At 35.7% G+C, this 20150-nt stretch overlaps 1 protein-coding gene across 1 annotated transcript; it reads left to right on the forward strand.

Moving 5' to 3' along the window:
• The first annotated feature begins 9560 nt into the window (after positions 1 to 9560).
• Positions 9561 to 16825, forward strand: LOC130886223 (prolactin-2A1-like). The gene is made up of 5 exons (XM_057788176.1): positions 9561 to 9591; positions 12772 to 12947; positions 14295 to 14402; positions 15477 to 15656; positions 16634 to 16825. Exons 1-5 carry the CDS (start codon positions 9561 to 9563, stop codon positions 16823 to 16825), a joined length of 687 nt encoding a protein of 228 aa, XP_057644159.1.
• Positions 16826 to 20150: the final 3325 nt, after the last annotated feature.

Consider the following 20150-nt stretch of genomic DNA (forward strand, 5'->3'; position numbering starts at 1 on the left):
CCCAAGATCTGTATTCTTTTGTCCACTGGAAGATCCCACAATACAGAAGCAAAACATTCCTAGAAAAGACAATGTCCTATGAAGGCACAAAGGTGCCTCCAATTCACTCTGCTCTGGTCAAACTTGGTATTTAAAGGAATCCACTGAAATAAGTCATGGAGAATTTCATTTGTAAGTTCTATCTTATTCGGTTTTTCTAAGATTTAATTTTTATTTTAGCTACTATATTCATGGATGTATACATCTGAGTCTGTGTTTGTGCACACGCAGAGGACCAAAAAGTGTGTCCTATCTCCTGAAGCTGGGTCTATCAGCAGTTGTGAGCCACCTTACAAAATATGTACTCTTAAAACACTGAGCCATATCTTCAGCCCCTGCTTACATTTGATTTTTTTCATTTCTTAAATATTTAACTTATATATGAGTGTTTTAATTGAAATAGAATTATACACTCCTGCTCTATTTCCTCCCTCCAGCCTCTCCCAAGCACCCTTCCTTAAACTCCTCCTATTTGCCTTAATTCTCAAGTTAATAGGCTCTTATTTTATTTGTTTACATACACATATATTTATTTTTGTACTATTATATAAAAATAGAAATATAAGTTTATTTTTGCTGTTCGTATGAATAGAGTTTTAAAGGTGATGACTGTTCTAAAGCCGACTATTCATTAAAAACCAGTAAGAGGCCTCATCCCTGGGAAAAGCTAAGTCTTCTCCCAACAGTCAATAGTTGCCTGTGGTTCTTTGTCTGGGGGTGGAGCCCTCTGGAATTTCCCCCTTCTGTATTAAGATGTCAATTGATATTGCTATTCTGCTCTTGTTTATGTAACCATTTTTAGGATTGACCACTTGACAGCAGACATTTTTTATGGTTCTTTCGATCTTTCTCTCCCCTCTTCTGAAATATTTCCTGAGCCAGAGATGCAGGAACTGTGATGTAGATTTATCTCTTAGAGCTGGGGTTCTTGTGACCTTTTGATCTCTGTACTGTGTCCAGTTTTGGCTTTCAGTGTTGTTTTCCCTTTGCTGGAAAGAGAAGCATCTTTGGTGAAGGGTGGTAGTTATACTTATCTGTGGGTGTAAGTATAAGATTTCAAATGTAATAAGCAGAGTTATCCTGGTCAAGGAAGTGATGGAAGCAGTTTTTTTCTAAGGTCCAACAACCTTACTAGCACTGAGGTTAGGTGTTCTCTATGAGGAATGATTTTTCTTTTCTTGAGTGAGCCTTAAGTAAAATTAGAGGAATGTTTCTTCTTTTCTTCTTCTTCTCCTCCTCCTCCTTTTCCTTCTTTTTTGTTTTGGTTTATTGAGACAGGGTTTCACTATGTCTCAGCTGTCTTGAAATTTACTCTGTAGACCAGGCTAGCCTCAAACTCACAGAGATCTGCCCACCTCTGTCTCCCTCAGTTCTGGGATTAAAGGTGTGTGCCACCACTGCCCAGTTTATAGGGCTGTTTTTTACCATCAGCATAAAAATGTCACATATTATACCTTTATGCATATCTTATCATAAGGGTGGTTGTTACAGTTCATAGGCATTCCAGCTGCATAGGACTCTTTAACGGTTTTCCTCTCTTGGAGGCTTGCACAGTATTTTCTGGAACCATGGAAGCTAGACCACAGGAACAAGGCTTTGAGTTAGGATCTAAAATGAATGGTCTGAGTTGTGTGCCCCAAATTTGTCATGTCTTGTCTTCATCAATAGCTTCTCCCTCCCAGCCCCCTTTAAACTCTGAGAGGCAGTCAAAGGCTGTATTGATAATCTATATAATTTTAGGAGTCACTTGGTCTTTTCTGACCAACCCTTTAAAAGCTATCTCACATTTAGTACCTAGGAGTTTCTTAGGGTATGGTTGTTGTGGGAAGCATTGCCAGCCCAAGTGCTTTAATTTACTTTAAGATATATATGTATTGGGTGTTGTGGCATTTCGATCCAATGACTTTGGGGGCAGCAAGCTCTAGGGCATGGTCTTGTCTGCATACATGACTGCTTAAAAGCTGAGGAAGCCGGGTCACACTCTCTTGCCTTCTTGCTGGGGTGGTTGGACTCCAACTCACCTGGATAGAATGGCAGGACACAGCAGCTGGATCTAATCTGTATCAGTAAGTGCTTATCCCGATTTTATACCTACATAAATTCTTGGGACCCTTGAACAAACTCATGTAGTTTCACGTAACAGTTGGGAGTGTGTGTGTGTAGATGCATGTTTATATACATATAACTTTAGTGCATTGTGATTAATTTAGGTAAATATTCAATGACACCTTGAGGCTGTATCAAACAACCTTGGAGTTATTTGTTCTTCCTTTTCCTCCTCCATTGATTCCTTACACCTCCCTAGTCAGAACGACCTTCCAATTATTGCATTTCTCATCCTATGTCATCTATATCCTTTTGTTTTCTTGCAAAGCCCCCCCCCACACACACACACAGTCATTCACACCTGTGGTCTCTATATACCATCCTGGCTCCTGGGCTTACTCCATGCTTTACGCCCACATTTGAGGACCTACAAATGAGAGAGAAAATGTGGCATTTTTGTCTTTCTGTCCTATAGTCCCCCTGGTACTTTATTTTGTATTACCAATAAGATATATCTTAGTACAAAAAAAAAAAAAAACCTTTGAATGTAGAATTTCAATAAGCTCCTGTATTTGAATATGCCCCTTTCCTCTCATAAATGGTGTCTTCCTAAATTCTCATTTGTTTGATTTTTTTGGTAGATAGAGGGATAGATAGATAGATAGATAGATAGATAGATAGATAGATAGATAGATACATACATACATACATACATACATACACTTTCTGGATCTAGATTATTTCATTCAATATCATCTTTTCTAGGTCCATCCATTTCTCTGAAAACTTCTTGCTTTCATTTTCTTAACAGCTGCATATTGTATGTATGTAACATATTTTCATTATCATTCACCAGTTAAAGGGCACTTAGGATATTTACATTTTCAGGCTATTGTGAACACACAGGAAGCAATGGTTTGAGTTTTTAATCCCCATAGGTGCTGAATTCCTATATTAGCTCCTATTTGTTTGCAGGTTTTATCATTGATTCTTAATGAAGTAGCCCATCTGGTACAAATGTTCATTATGCCACGTTAACATCTACCATCTCATAGATGCACACAATTAAAATCGCCTATAAAAACAATTTAGGAAGACACCATTTAGGACAGAAAAAAAAACATACCTGAATTCAGGGGGTTAGTGAAATTCCCCATTCAAGAGGGTTTGGTAATACCAAATGAAGTACTAGAGAGACTAGAGGACAGAAAGATGTGAGATGGTAAACATTTTTCTACACTCTGATGGTCCTGCTGTGGTTTTCTGTGGTGGTCTCTGTCTGGAGCACTGTTAGAAGTTATATTATTACCTTTTGCACATGAACCCTGGACTCTGTACCATGAATCTTTAGAAAAAAATAATTGAAAAAAATCATGGAAACTTGTCTTTTTTATTAGTAGTCAATTCTAAAAAAAAAGTGTCAGATGTTGAATGCTAATGTCAACTCATCCTTGTATGAAAGTGATAACCCTGTATTGATTTTAAAGGAACTCCATCTGCTAATGTGTTTATACTAAGGCCAGGCTCAGAAGCAATAATAAGCACAAAACAAAATGACCACAAGGAAAAAATCCTTATGAGATGCGAAAGTTTCTCAGACTACTATGGTTGCTTTGGCATTGAGATGGTGTTACGAATGTTTGATAAAATATTTCTACATAAGAATAGAGACACTGCATGTTCAAAATTCTTATAGAAAATGTATAATATATTTTGTATATCCTGTATATTATTAATTTATATCTATTTTTAAGAATTTCATATAATGACTGTATTTACATAGTTTCTCACCTCCTTATCCATAGAACACTTGCTGAATATTTCCAGTTCTCCATCTCAAATTCATAACCTCTTATTCTTAAATCATTATTACTACAAACACATACATACCTATGAAATCCATTTAGTGTTGCTTATGTGTATAGGTATTTGAGGGCAACCACTTGGTATCTGAAAGCCAATAAGAGGGCTCCTCTATGGTGAAGATGAATTCTTCCTCTCGACAGTCATTAATTCACCTTGTGGTGGGACTTTTGAGAGTTCTTCTATCCACATTATCAGATCTGTTGGTCTTGTCATTGTTCAAGCCTGGACAACCATAGAGTTGAGTTTCCCACAGGTGCATTTCCATGTCACACATAGAAAATATAGTCTACTGTTGTCCTCAAAATATATATAAATTATTATTTGTCATGCAAGAGTTATTTTCATGATCAGAGTTTCCATTTTATTACCCTAGAATAATGTGTGCAAAAAAATGAGCACTGACTGTTTACTAATGTCTTATAGCAAAGCTCAGTTTCTTTTACAAATGATGTAGGTATACCTGTGTCATACAAAGATTATGCATGAGCCTATATATGCTGTCTTTTTATTTTTCTATCAATATTTCATCAAAATTCAAATATGTATATTAAACCATCAAGATTATGAAGCTTTGGGGGAAATTTGGGACTCCCTTTTAATTGCTTTTTTCTGTATTTTTTACTCATTCCTCTCTACATATAGCAGTATCAAGGATACTGACATTAGTATAGTAGTTTGCATTTATTTAACCTTCTCTTACAAGGTCAGCTAGAGCTCATAGGAGATTGAAGTTTTTAAATATCTGCTTTGTTCTACGTGGAGCCCATAGCCTGAGAAATGTTATATGGTAATCAATTCAATATGGTGATTTTTTTGTTTTGTTCTGACTGTTATTTTAGCTACAGAAGAGTTTCCTTTATATGTTGTCTTATATTAAAATCCATACAAAGGCATACACAGACGTACATAAGGAACAGAGTGTCTTTAGCTTCTGAAATATCCTTCTAACTGCCATCTGCTGCATTTATGTGGCACACAAGGCTCTAATAAATCCTTTCTGAAAACTATTATCTTTTTAATGCAACACTATGGAACATAGATCTTCTAATATTACACCTGGATGGCTTACCAAAAGTCTAAAATGATTGTTTTTGTACAGGCAGTGAAATTATTTAAAAGTTGAGTTGTCTTTATTTTCAAATTGTTCTCACCTGATAAGTTCCCATCTTCTGCATTTGAAATGTGTATAAATTGGTGGGAAGATTGTTTAGAGGGAAATAATGGTGCTCTTGACAATCTCTGGCTTAGCTATAACGCATCAACAGACTTCACCATACTCTCCTGCATATTGGAGCAAAAGAGTTGAAACATATCAGAAAAATTAATATTTTTCCTGTGTTCCAAAGGAAAAAGAAAAGTTGATGTATTATTTTGGAGCACTGTGTCCTATTTTCTACTGAGGTCACTGTGGTTAGAAGAAGAGATGGTATTCAGACCAAAAAACAAATAGGAAAACAAAATAAAAACAAAAACATAAAAACAGATATGAGCAAAAGGATTTGTTTCTATCAAAAATAATCCAATGAGCACCAAAAATTTGATTATGTGTGATAGTATTTTTCTCTTAAATTCTGATGTGAAAAGGAGTTTCTATAGAGCTCTAATAGAAATGGGGTATAGGAAACAGAACATGGGATGGAATTTGCTATCAAGGTGTAAAACGTGTTAGTCTAGAGTTTTCGTGGTTTGGCATCCTAACAACATGATATCTATCTAAAAATTTCTTTCATTGGTTCGCTTTACTTCAGTCTTTCCCTCCTTTTCTTCTTATCTTAAAATCTTATTTTCTTTGTGCCATCTCTATAGTTTTATATCTATCAAGATGTTGGATGAACTGGGTTTTTATTTCATTATCTGGAAATTCTGGTTTATTTAAAATGCTTTCTAGAAAGATAGCTTGGAAGTTCACTTTCCTCTATGGGAACTTAATAGTGGAAGACCTCACATTTTAGGTTGCTTAGAAGTCATTGGCAAGTTAAACTTGTGAAGCATTCATAACTCCAGATTGAAGAAATACAGTATTAAGTGTTTTAAATCTGTATTGGGGTAGTAGCAGGAGCAGTACAATACTAATAAATACCTGTGTGACTGCCTCAAAAGTCATTGTTCCTAGGCAAACTTACTCAAGGAATTCAAAAGAAGTCAAGAATAATAAAGCCAACCACACTAAACCTGATAGAAGAGAATGTGGGAAGTAGTCTTCAATGCATGGACACAGGAGACCATTTCCTATAACCCCAGTAGCACAGGCACTGAGAGAAACAATAAATAAATGGGACATCCTGAAACTGAGAAGCTTCTGTAAAGCAAAAGACAAGCAGCCTACTGAACGGGAAAAGATACTCACCAACCCCACATCAGACAAAGAACTGATCTTCAAAATATATAAAGAACTCAAGAAATTAGACATTAAAACTCTAAATAACCCAATTAAAAAATGGGGTTCTGAACTAAACAAAGAATTCTCAACAGAAGACTCTTAAATAGCCAAAAGATACATAAGGAAATGTTCAACATCCTTAGCTATCAGGGAAATGCAAATCAAAACAATTCTGCGATCAAGAACAACTAAGAAGAATGTAGAAAAATCTTCTGTCTCCAACTATCAAAGGAATGGACCCAGCAACAGCAACATCCGCTAGGGCTACCGTTGGGAAACAAATTTACTAAAAGAAATTATATTCACTCATTTTGGCCTGTACAAACAAGTTGATAGGAAAATTTATCTAATAGAATACACTATTTAGCACATGCTACTGTATTATAATTTATCCAGATATCGACTATATCACTTTCAGATATCAATGTGAGAGAATTCAAATGTGCATTCTTAGAGTAAAAGTAACCAGTCACCGACATTGCCCTCACACTCTATTACAAACACAGATTCTACAAGGTATATGATCCTAGTCAACGGTAGCCCTAGCAGATGTTGCTAGCCGCCCCCTATTAACTTATAGAAGTATTGAATCCCACTAACACATTGACAGCTACTATTTTGCTGAATGTCCAGCTAATTGAGCATAAATCCTTAACAAAAAAAAAAAAAAAAAACAAGTGTTAGATTCAACAAACAGTGATCAGCAAGATGTAGATGTAGCTATAGAAATAGTAACATTAAGGTGGACCATTATCTCTACCAAACATATCATACAGTGTAAAATGTACAATGAAGGATTTGTAACGTGGGAAAGGAGCCCTAATACGATGCAGTGTGTACCAGCATTGAACAGAATCATTTAAAGACATAAAACCAGGTTGAGTTTTGCAATCATGGAAAATAAGAGCTACTGGATGTGAACATAGCTCTCCCAGTTCTGGGTCCTTCCAGCAGACATGTGTGGTTGATAAACAGGATGTGGCCACAGGGCCAGCCTGAAGCCAGTCTGACACAAGTAGCCAGGTGAAATGGCAAGGATCTGCAAACAAGAATGTGCCTGGTCCCCACTTCCTCATGGCCAACTCAAGTAATACCCCTGGCGAGCACCAGTAATTCAAGCTGCCTATGCCAAAGTCCCAGGTGTTCTGGGAAGTGCCTCAAGATGATGAAGACTAATGCTTTGTGGGTGGTTATATTTGAACAAATTCCATTATTTTTGCTGATCTGATAAGAGCAATTTTGATGTGGTCTAGTTAATTGTGGCTGATATTGCAGTAGGATTGCATCATAACAGAGCAGATGACACAGCTGCAACATATTGCTCCCACCAGCAGGAAGCTGCAGGCCCAGCACTGTCTCTGCACTTCCATTGGCCTCTTCATTCAGTCTGAGACACAACCCATAGAGTGGTTCTACCCATAAATCGGTCCTCTCACTGAAAGTACTAAGATACAGCCTCTTCCTCATAGAAATACCCAGAAGTTTGTCTCTTAGTGGATTCTCGACCCTATCAAACTGCCAATCTATACTAACAATCACAGTTCTAACCCCTGTCAACATGACACATAACTTTAACATTTCATGCAATAGTTTTCTGTCTCTTTTCACACGGCTAATACCTCGTCATAACACATGACTCATTGGGCCCATTCATGAATTCCCATAGTGAATCAGCATTTCAACACGGCTCAGTCATCCATTATCTCTACTCAAGGCAATTTCTTGATTGTGAGATTCTCATTGTTAGATTAGTACAATATCAAAAATGAAACATTCCCTTGCAGAAAGAAGGAATATGGCACATTATCTACAGCCATATAAAGCACCCCCTGGGGTATATCATATTGGCCCCATTTCACTCTTTGGAGGAATCAAAACAAAACAGATCTTTTGTTATATTTTATAATGTAATTACTTTTTATTTTTAATGATCCTTGTATATGCTGAAATCATTTCAACTTGCACTTGTTTGTGACAGAGAATACCAGACCTTTGATGACTCTGTAACCATCAGCAAGGGTCTGACTGCATAAATATAAATACACAATCTAGTACTGCAAAGATTTCAAAGGCCATCTTCGAGCAAAGCCCAAAGTTAATTTGGAACCTGCTATGGTTAGCCGATAAGTAAAACCACGGGTTACTGATATATCCCAAGGTCCAGTTACTAGCTACTTTTAAACTATACAACAATGATGCCCTATTGACTATGTATGTAATACATTGTCAGAGGATTATAGGTAAACAGTACTAAATGTAAGAGACTATAGGATGAGATGTCACAAGTCCTGATGCTTGAAGTGCATAAATCAAGCTAAAATACAGACAGAAGATCTAATTTGACTTCATAGGACCAGATATAAGTATGATGGTTACTGCCAGGAAATGTCACTAAGGAAACTATTCAAACAAAGTTAATGAAATTTCCAAGCCAAGAAGGCTGTACAGATTCATCTCATAGTGGTACACCCATTATAAACACAGACAACTGTGTTTGGATTTAAGTCAAGTTCCATGGATATAACCCATGTTTGTTTACTGTATATTTGGCTAAAAGTCTATGAATGGGGATATGGTAGGCTCCAACTAGAATGTGTTTGTTTTTTTTCTATAATGAATGTGATTTCCTACCAAAAACCCCTCTAAAACATTTTTCTCTGGCCTTACACTATGATCTTATGCGCCTACTACATTAAGGCAAATGATATTCAGTGTTCAATAGATATTGGGAAAGATTCACAAGGTTAAATTGCTCAAAATTTCTAACTCTTTCTTGACCCTCTTTTCAATGCTCCAAAAACAATGAAATCAATATTTTGACACATCCAAGAGTCAATGAAAATTTTAAGAAGTAGTAACTAAAATATCTAAGAACATGAAGAAAATAATGAATTCTTTGGGTACAGTAAGAAACACCCATGTCTTCGTGTAGCAGAATTTACTGTTGTGGCTTACAATGTAATTTGGGCTCTAATAACATGCTTAGAATAAAGTAAACTAAGAGTTAAACATAGGTTAATCATCGTGGCAATTAGGCTGTAAACAACACCTGAGGGCAGTCAAGGTCTCCTCAACTTGGTTTGCATATTACTTCCTCCTGCCCCCTGGCAATATATGGCCTTGGGGATGGTGTGAAACACTATATAAGAGGAAAAATTAACTTAAGGTTTGTTCGTTGTTGGGAGGATTTCTTGAGTCAGTTGCTGTGCTGCTGAGGAACTCCTCAGAGATGCAGCTGTCTTTAACTCATCCGTGCCTCTGTAAGTAATGCGTCACTAAACTAATGTTCTTTCAAATGACAACCTTTCATATTACTTTGTTTTACAAAACTGGACTGAGAAGTAGTTTTCTCTTTCTCTTTCTTTCTTTCTTTCTTTCTTTCTTTCTTTCTTTCTTTCTTTCTTTCTTTCTTTCTTTTTGGTGTTATTGTTCTTATATGGTGTATGGTGTTATGGTTCCCAAATTTTAATGAGATTCTTTAGAGGTATAGCTGTCTTAATTCAACTATGTTCTTGTCATCGCTCTTCTCGGGAATTCCTTTAGTTGATCTTAAACATTGTCTTTTTTATATTGTTGATTTTTATTGAGCTCTACATTTTTCTCTGTTCCCCTCCCTGACTCTCCCCTCCCCCCTTCAAATGAAACTGGTTAGAACCGGTTTGCTGTTGTTGTTGCTGGGCTTGGTCCTTTTGTTTTGGGGGTATGTGTGTGTGTGTGTGTGTGTGTCTGTGTCTGTGTGTTTATGGGTGTATGGGTGTGTGTGTTATTGTTGCTGTTATTGTTGTTTTCTCATATGTTCAGTGAATGGGAATGTGTTCACACCTTACACAGGAAAGTAAGAAGGGCTTGAGAAAACTTTTCCAACTATTTCTCTAGGAAACAACTACACAATGAACCATTGTATCATTGATTCTGAAGGGTGTTTAGTTGGGAGGGCCTCACTGCAGCCCCTTGGCAACCATCTTAAAATGTTGGGTGGAAAACTCTATTCCAAGTCCCTCCCCTGGTAGTGGCCACAGTCCAGACTCCACCTCCAAGAAAGCCTGCCAACTGGTGACCCCTCCCCAGGGAAGATCAAGACCATCCCCAGAGGCTATTTAAACTGCCCTTTAGAGATAGAAACATGGTCTCCCCTTTTCCCTTTCTGGTGGTCTTCCTCTTTTCTGTGGTCTTTTGATTCTCTATTCCCCTTTCTGTGTTTTCCTGGAAAGCTACCTGGGAGTGTTGCTATCCATTAAAATTGGGCATTTTATAATTCAGTCTGATCTGGTTTGATTTGGATTATTGAGCTGGCAGAGAGGTTAGTCGGTAAGAGGACAATACTTAACAAAGGGATATCTTCTTACCTGGAGACATTCAACAATGGCTACAGACATTTTACTTTGTCTTAGTTGACCTCAGTAAAAAGGAGGAATAGCATCTGTGTCTAGTGGTAGAGACCAGCCATGAGTCTGTTTAGCAGAGTGTTGAAGAGAGTTCTAGAACATGGACTGATTCTCCTCATAAAGACAAACTTGCAAACATTTTCAGTCTGAATAAGAGAAAAAGAGTGGGTAAAATCTGTTACAACTACAGTGGGAAGAACATAGCATATTCTGTCTTCTGGGTCTTGCTTGACTTGAATGAACTGAATCATATTTTCAGTTTTGTTGACATAGAAGATAAAACTATCAGATGTGGCTCTAAACAGCTTTGAATTTCAGTCAAAAAAAGTACCCTTTACTACAAAAGACACTTTGCTGATATTTACCTTTATCTTCTTGATTATATTTCCAAGTTAAATGAATTGTTAACATCCAAAAATTTCACAAAAGCAAACTCTTAAATTTTATGAAGTTGCAGGCAAAATAATTAGGTCCTTTGACTTTTCTTAGATTATAAAAAATCTTTCAGATGATAAACTTATACAAATGTGTTTCTATTTTTTTTACACATAAATATCTCTCATGCATAAAATAAATTTGGAAAACTTTCGTGATTTTTAACAGTTCTGTTCCATAGTAGAAACTATCCAAACAATTATTTTTATTTTATTTTAAAAGGTTCTTGTATAACACAGAGTATTTTGATAGTTTTAGTTATTTTAGTTATTTTGAGTATTCAGTTTATGTGTTTTTGATGTATAAATATTATTGTTTCTAAATTTTTGTTGTACATTTCCAACTGCATTTATCAAAGCCTTAGTGTCAGGAGTTTTTCAGAGTGGTGTCACTGAAGGTGTATAAATATTCCATTTTTAGACATTGATATTGATTCATAGAATTAACATTATAACTTATCAATATGTTATGGCCCTTTATTGACCTTTCATAAAAAAATGAATTGATTATGACACCAATTCTGCTTATCACAAAACATTTTATAATTGCGATACACAAAGAACTTAAGGAAGATAAAAGCAACGTCTTAATGCCTGCATTATCAAATCATAAGAACAATATGTAGTTGTGTAGAATGCTGACAACCTGCTACAACCACAAAGCATCTGGTGCTGTGCAGGAGCTCCACTGTTAGTATGTTGCTTCCTCCAAGCTACTGAGAGTAGGGACAATGAAAAGTAGAATTTCTGCAAGCAATCTATTTTATCATCATGGTTAGTATAAAACATAAATTCAGAAGAAAGATAGGAACATTTTGATAAGAGAAGAAACTCATGCCATTATAACACTGAGCTAGAAGTTCCACAATGTGACTTCATTTTAATAATGCCATTCTCTTTTATTGTAAGTATTTGTAAATAAACAATGATGAGTTTATTCTCATTTGTCATGAAAATAAACACAGAACCAGAACTGTTCTTCTTACACTGTTGTCCAAAATCCTAATATTGGATACTGAGCTAAAATTAAAAATTTGGAGCCTAGAATGATAACTCAGTGAATCAGAACAATTGCTTTTCTTGAATAAGACCTGGGCTTGGTTCCTACTACCAACATGGCTGCTCAGGATTGTGTATATCTTTAATCCCTGGAAATCTAATCCCTCTTCTGGCTGCTAGAGTTGCCAGCCCTACATGTCATACACATACAGATAAGATAAAAACTGCTATAAATAAAATAAAATTAACAATTAAAAGAATTACAAACCCTTGAGTGATGTTACTGAAAATCACCAGAGAACCAGGAGACCTTGACCTATCTGAAGAGAATGACATGAACACACACTAGCACACTTACACTGAACTCCAAAAGTTTGGAGACTGCAGAGCGAGGCAAGGAGTAATAAAGAACTACCAAGAAACACTCCTATTCCAAAATATGAATATGAACAAGTATAATCCATTAATTGAATGTCAACATTGGAAAATGTTTGTTATTCTCACAAAATTAAACATAACAATATGTACAACGGAGGCCACCATTAGCAAAGGCTTAGTTTGATAATGCCACTCTTGACAAACTCAGATGATTAGATCTCTGAGTCATGTGCTCCTTTTCCAGGTGCACTGCTTCTACTACTGATGTCCAACCTGCTTTTGTGGGAAGAAGTGGCCTCAGTGCCCGTGTGTTTAATGAGAAATGGGCGTTGCCTTGCTCCTTTGGAAGTAATGATTGATCGAGCAGTGAGCTTGTCTGAGAAAATAAACAAACAAGCATTTGAAATGTTCACCGAATTCGTAAGTAGTACCCCGGACTTCCAGCTTCTTACCAAACAGCTCCTAATTTGAAATGGTTAATTTTTAGAATAGTCTAATGTGGAAAGCATCGTAGTTCAAACTTCAAACAGTATAGCTTCAGAGGTAGAAAAAAAAATAGAGGCTACTAAGTTGTGAAACCAGAAAATAGGGCAGTCTCATGGATTGCCAAATATTTGCTAAGATATAATCTTACTTGTCTCTAGTTTTAAACTTCTATTTTGATTTGCTATTGTGACATAAATACACACAAACCACGCCGAGGAAAGATTTGATTCTTCCTTATTGTATCTGGTGGCCTAGTGTTGGTTTGCATTGCTCATCTTTGGATTCTGTATTATCTAATAAAGAAGAATGCATGGCAGTGACCTGTTAATGTTAAAGGAAGTTAAGGACACTGAGGCCAAGTCATTCAAAATAAGAAAATTAACATTCAATCTTCATATTAACAAATGTTATTAACAATTTCAAGCTATTTAAGATAAATGATTTAATAGCAAGGGAATCCGATTCCGAGAAATAGGCCAGACATTCATGATGAAGGCATCATTAAGTCTTTATGATAGATGTTCTATTCTAGCCAACAATGTGATGATGGTGTCTTCTGTGCATTAATGGTCTTGTGAGAAGTTGGCTCAATGCTTGCAAAGCCCATATATTTCAAACCTTTATCTCACATATTATTGTTTCTGCCATTTACATTTCCTGATAGGTCACCTAGGACATTCAGAATCATCCTAAAAATCTATTCAAACTACCAAGTGTGTCATTAGTTGTAGTTTTGAATAATATTTTACACAATAAAGATTTAGAAGTATATAACAAATAATTAAATATTGATTAGCATACCAAAATCAATTAATTTTCTATTTTAATTGGTTCATAGCATAATATTTCCTAGTGTATTCTGCATAGGGCTTAAGACTTATTTTGTCATAATCAATACAAAGCTTTTTGTTATTCCTAATGAACTGAATGAGGGATATTTGTGCAGATGCCAAGATGTTTGCAAGAAAAGTTGTTTACCATGACATTTGCTACAAGTGATAGTTTAAAAATTGGTACTTAGTAGCCTTGTTGGATTTTGCTGAACAGGAATATTTTGCTGAGAATAGTATATAGCAGAAAGTTTGGGAAATTTGAAAGTTTTATGAATAGATATTAAGACTATAGATTGAATGTAAAATGTAGTTAAATGGCTCATTTCCTTACTATATTAATATTTTATTTTAATAATGAAACATCTATCAAGTACATTAGTGTGTTGATCATTGATTCATTTACACAAATTTTTAGTCACCAAGTAATCACATATTTTATCATTTCCAGGATAATCAGTATGCCCAGAGCCACCAGCTCATTAACAAGAACCTGAAAAAATGTCACACATCTTCGCTCGATCTTCCAAAACCCAAGAGTAAGGCCCTAAAGACACATGTGAGTCACCTACCTTTTCTTTCACCAATCCATACACTGGCTTTGCCATACTATAAGCTATTATAGTCAATATATTAAGAATGAGAATCATATCTGCAAGAAATAGGCAGGTAATGAAAACCAAAAATAAATTTTATTACGTAGATTTAAATTGTAAGGAAAATCAGCCAAGTAAAATTTAACAGATCTATAAAACCATTTATGGAGGGGACCTTTTTCAATGCCAAATCTTCAAGATCTACATATTCTTAGAAAATTTTTAATTATTGACATTCATTGTTAAGTGCAGTAATGTGAACTTATACATTGCCAATATGACTGTACTGATGTCTTGGTAATGGACCCTGTGTTGCCTGCTCTACGTTACTAACTCATTCACCAATTCTTTTCGGCACCTACTGGTTTTACTTGTGTTTCTTGTGCTAAGTGTTGATTCCTAACGATCGTTCTGCCTTTACTGTGTCTTACCTGAAAGTCAACTAAAGAAAGGCATACAGAGAGCATAAAAAGCTGCTTCACCGTATATAGCCATCCCCACTGCGTGCTGCCAAGGCTACATATCATGCATGTCTCCTTTAATTCTTAATCTTTAATCTTAATTCTTAATCTTCTGATTTCCTGCCATAAACAATCTCAAAGAAATTTAAATTGCACATTATTTTATACCCTTACACAATTGTATAGCCTTACACTTGGAATGCATGTTCCATGTAATCCTTAATAGCTAAAACAGTCTGTGTCTCTAAAACGCTTACTAAAATAATGATGAATTAATGAAGGAAAATGGGGAAGTGGAGATGAGAGGAGAATGCATTTAATAAAAGGCTTTTTCTATTTTCTTTGCTAACAACTTTAAAATGCTCTACTGGCATTTCTGAATTATATTCACTCAAGTTTTAAACCACAAGGTCAATGGAAATATTTCATACCTTTATATAACTTACAAAAGAGTATTTTAAATATGCACTCAAGTAACAAAGAAAGCTTATTTCACCCTTTTGATCAAAAAAAAGTCTGTGTCTAATGCTGTTGGTTTTCATATTTTAATGTGATTGTTCAAATATGGTTACGTAGCCAGTCATCCTACTGAAATTAGCAGAAAGCTTACTTGATGCCTGGAGAGTCCCTCTGTACCATCTAGCGAAAGAAATGCCTACTCTGAAAGATGCCCCTGCTACTATCCTCTCCAAAGCCAGAGAGATTGAGGAAAAGAACGCTGGACTCCTGGAGGGAGTTAGGAGCATTCTCAGCCAGGTGAGCGGTCCTTTTTACACTTCTTTACATTTCTTCTAAATGAAAGTGGTGACCAGGGCAAAGAGAATTCAGTTTTGAAAAATGTCCCCTTACAAAAGAAAGCGTTAGGCATTGGAATTACAGAGATGCTATTTACGAGGAGGCTGGTAATTCCAACTATGTGAGGGGTGTTTCACTCAGAACTCCATATCCTAAGGACCTCTAAAGAAAACATCTGTTCCCCATTTACATTGGGACAGGACTCTTTGTAGTAAAAAAGTTAGTCACTCAGGCACAAGCAGATTTCTTATCATGGTTGCCCTCTGATGCAATGGTCACTGAATCGCAGGTGTAGGTATACACATTATATGAAGTATTGATTTGGTTGAAAATAAGAAAGGATTAGCCAGGTGGTGGTGAGACACACCTGTAATCCCAGCACTAGGGAGGCAGAGACAGGTGGATCTCTGTGAGTTTAAGGCTAGCCTGGTCTAAAGAGTTTCAGGACAGTCTCCAAAGCTACAGAGAAACCCTATTTCGAAAAACATAAACAAAAGAAAGAAAGAAAGAAAGAAAGAAAGAAAGAAAGAAAGAAAGAAAGAAAGAAAGAAAGAAAGAAAGAAAGAAAGAAAGAAAGAAGAAAGAAAAAAGGACAATGTTCCAATATAAGAACCAATTAAGAGAAGAAAAGACAAGTCAGGAAGTATGTTGTGACATTACTTAAGAGATTGAATGAATATTGTATCTTCCTTTGTACTTTTCTCAAACCCATATCCAAAATATAGTAACTTCCTATCAGCCCATTTAACTTCTGCAAGATTTTATCATGCAGAGAATGCATACATCAATTTTTATATTTTAGATACCTTGGTTCATTTCTCATGAAAATCCATAGGTTTGGCTGAGTTTAGCAATTCATACTCTCCTCAAGTATTCAAATGTTACACACCCTAAAATACTAAAATATAATTTATCGCCGACTCTCTTTTGATAATCAGGTTCAAAGTAAAGATGAAGGGAATGTGAAATACCCTGCCTGGACTGGACTGGTATCCTTGCTGTCAGACAGTGAAGAGGATCGCCATTTTGCATTTTATAACTTGATCCGCTGTGCAGGCAAAAATGCTCAAAAGGTTGAAATGTCTCTCAAGATTGTGAAGTGCAGAATATTAAAGCAAAAAGACTGTTAAGCCCTTTCCATCACATCTGTTTCCAAGATGATGCTGATGATACGTTGCTGGGAAACTTCCTTTTAGTTTTTCTCTCTTGAATGCATGCTGGGTATGATGGCTATCTTCTTTTAAAATAAAAACCGACTTCTTTCATGCAACATCTGAGAAGCCAATTGATTACAACTGTTCTACTTCATTGAATTTAAAAAAGATCTATTCATACCATTAACACAGTCCCACCAAATATTTGACAAATAACACAAGTTAGGCATGCAACTAACGTATTTCACAATTAATTTGAGCATTAGGGAATTTCGATGTGTACTTAGTTATTAAAATCTAGGGAAGACATTTTTCACAAAGTTTTATTCAGCCCAATTCTGAAACTTGGAATTCTTTGGTTCCTGAAGGAAAGAATCCTGACATTGCCACATTTAAAGTTCAGACAGCACAATTGTGAGGGGACTACATTTCCCTAGCATTGTGAGCTATTTTGAAAAAGGTATCTTAGGATAAAAGTATAAAATGGTTCTTGGTTTCTCCCCAACTGTCTTCAAAGTGCCCCTCTGAATTCTGGTTGTCTTAGCATCATCTCAACTATGTATGCTCTGTTCATACTGTCTCCCTAAAGGCTTCTCTGGATGATACCCAATTTACCATCTTTTTCATACTAGCTAGTTTTTTTTTCTTTTCATCCTCTGCTGACTAATGTTACATAACAAGGAATGAAAGTTATACATTCCTATGGTTTTTTCCTTTCATTTTTCTGTATTTCCATTCCTACACTTTTTTTGATAAGTACATAAAGGATTAGAAGACTGAACAATTATGACCTCGGAATTATGGCATGACTAAATTTATTGCTGACTATGTCTATTGTCTCCTACTGAAAAATAATCCTCCCATACATGACCATGAACACAGGAAATAGATATAAAGATAGCTAGAAAGTAGAGATAATATTTGCAACAAAGTGGATTCAATTGGAAAAAAATCACATTAAATTAATTAAGACTGTACCGACTAGGCAAATATATGTTCTTTCATTTGGGAGTCTAAAATTTCACAAAGAAAAACTCCTGTATTTTTAGAGGATCAGATGATACATAAATCAAAATAATAATCTCTTTGGGAACAAAGTGAGCTAACATGATAGGGAGTAAAGAAAAAAATAGCTTATATTGTGAAATGAGGCAAAATGTGTCCAAAGTATATTTACATACTTCCATTTAAATCCCCTCATATAATCAAATAGAAACCATTTAAAATTAAAGAAGTCTGCAATTCAAAGCAGTGAAGCCACGAAACACTGGGCAAAGAATTTGTTCACACATGTGCTCCTTTCATGACTATCCTTTGGCCTGATTATAATATGGTAATTCACATTCTTTTTTAAAGTTTAGTTTGTGTTTTAAAATTTTCATTCATATGTGATGTAGCTGGACCACACTCATTCATTCCTGCCCTGTTCCTACTCCTCACAACACCATAAAATACATCCTCATTTGTTGCAACTTCATACCCCTCTTCTATCATAATTTATACGTGTATTTTTTGCCACTGAGTACAGTATTAGTGCTACCCATAAAGGCAAGAGTGTAGTATCATATACACTGGTGTATGATGAATTAAATATTGCCACAGACCTAAAGAAATATGACTTTGATTCCTCAAAAGCTATCACTTCCCAATAACACCTCAGCAAAGGTTGGCGTTTTGAAGTCTGTCTATCCTATACAGTGCCTTTATCTTGCACAGAAGTTGTATATATAATGACAGCCTCTCTGAATTCATGTACATACCAGTTATCCCATGCCCATAATATATCATTCATCTCAGTTTTCTAGGTCTTTTATTTACCCAGTCTTCTCCTTCAGTATCCCCAGTGTATATTATAATAAGTTTCTACAGTTAATCATTTCCAGAGGACATGTTCAAAGTCTTTATTTTAATTACCTCTTTCCATTCTCCCTCTTCTACCTTGTTCTCCTATCCACCAATCTATTTCTATATTCCTGTCCCATCATTTCCCTTTAACCTTCAAACTATTAAGATTTAATCCCACTTCCCTTAAATTATCTCACTTAGTAACTTGCTAGTTTTCTGACATGTATTGATACTCTAAACACACACTTAACAATTCAAAGCTAGTGTCTACATATGTGTTTTCTTTCTGTGTTTAACTTACCTCATTAACAATCAATGTAGAAGGTGGAGGTTCATCAAAGAGATGAAAATATGTTGTAAACAGAGACGGCTCATTCGTTTCTTGGCTTCGTAGTCCCACATAATTATGCAAAAACTTTATTAATTACAATACTGTTTGGTCAATAACTTAGGTGTCTTTCTAACTAGTTCTTACCATCTTAAATTAACCAATTTCTATTAATCTTTCTCCTTTGGCAGCTACATGGTGCCTCTTTGACTTTACCCACTTTCTCTATATATCTCTGTTTGGATTTCTTGCCTATCTTTACTCTGTTAATCCATTGGTCAAAACAGCTTTATTTATCAACCAATAAAATCAACACATATACAGAAGAACTTTGTACACCAATATATCTTCTATATGATCCAACTATAGTGTCTCTGAGTATATAATACAAGAACCTACAGCCTGCTCTAGAAATGCCTGCACTTCCTTGTTCATTGCTACTGTATTCACAGTTGCCATGAAATAGAAACATCCTAGATGTCCATAAACTAAGTATAAAGAATGCAAGTGTGGTATATTTACCCAATAGACTATTACTCAACTGCTAAAAAATTAAATTAGCAGGAAAATGTATGGAACTAGAAAAAAATCATTCTGAATGAGATAATCCAGACTCAAAAAGACAAATTTCCCATTTATTATTCCATTGATATATTTTAACTTTGAATCTTCAGATTTGTATATTTCATTTGGAATACCCGTAGAGGTCTAGAAGTTAGCAAGTAGTCATTGTTGAGGGTGGCTTTTGAAGGAAGGAGGCTAGAACACAGTGGTGTAGATGGTTAACGGGAAATAATGGAACAGGAAGTGCTAAACTGGGTTGTAAATTGGAGGGCAACATTGGAGTAGAACATCTCATACAATCTGTGCCAATGCTACTGTTTACCCTCCAGAATTTACTGTTCTGTAAGACCTTATTGCTGAAGACAGTGCATACTGGAGTCAAAAACATGGAGAAATCAAGCTGGTGCTGAACTGGAAACTTCTTTACTGCTAGCTAGCTATGAAAGTACTGAAAGGTGTTACACATAGTGTAGGAAGAGAAAATTATCAATCTTATCTTGCTACAGCAGTTGTAGTTGCCAGCTACAGTAACAACTGGCCTCTAAGACATGCCAAGTGATGCAA

Source organism: Chionomys nivalis, chromosome 13 (assembly GCF_950005125.1).
Source record: "Chionomys nivalis chromosome 13, mChiNiv1.1, whole genome shotgun sequence".
NCBI classification, from domain to species: domain Eukaryota; kingdom Metazoa; phylum Chordata; class Mammalia; order Rodentia; family Cricetidae; genus Chionomys; species Chionomys nivalis.

What these genes read in the sequence shown, in the direction of transcription:
- LOC130886223 (XM_057788176.1), top strand. Translation starts at nt 9,561, where the DNA reads ATGCAGCTGTCTTTAACTCATCCGTGCCTCT. An exon ending in TTGAAATGTTCACCGAATTC is followed by an intron (nt 12,948 to 14,294) that starts GTAAGTAGTACC and finishes TATCATTTCCAG; the next exon opens with GATAATCAGTATGCCCAGAG. An exon ending in GTAAGGCCCTAAAGACACAT is followed by an intron (nt 14,403 to 15,476) that starts GTGAGTCACCTA and finishes ATGGTTACGTAG; the next exon opens with CCAGTCATCCTACTGAAATT.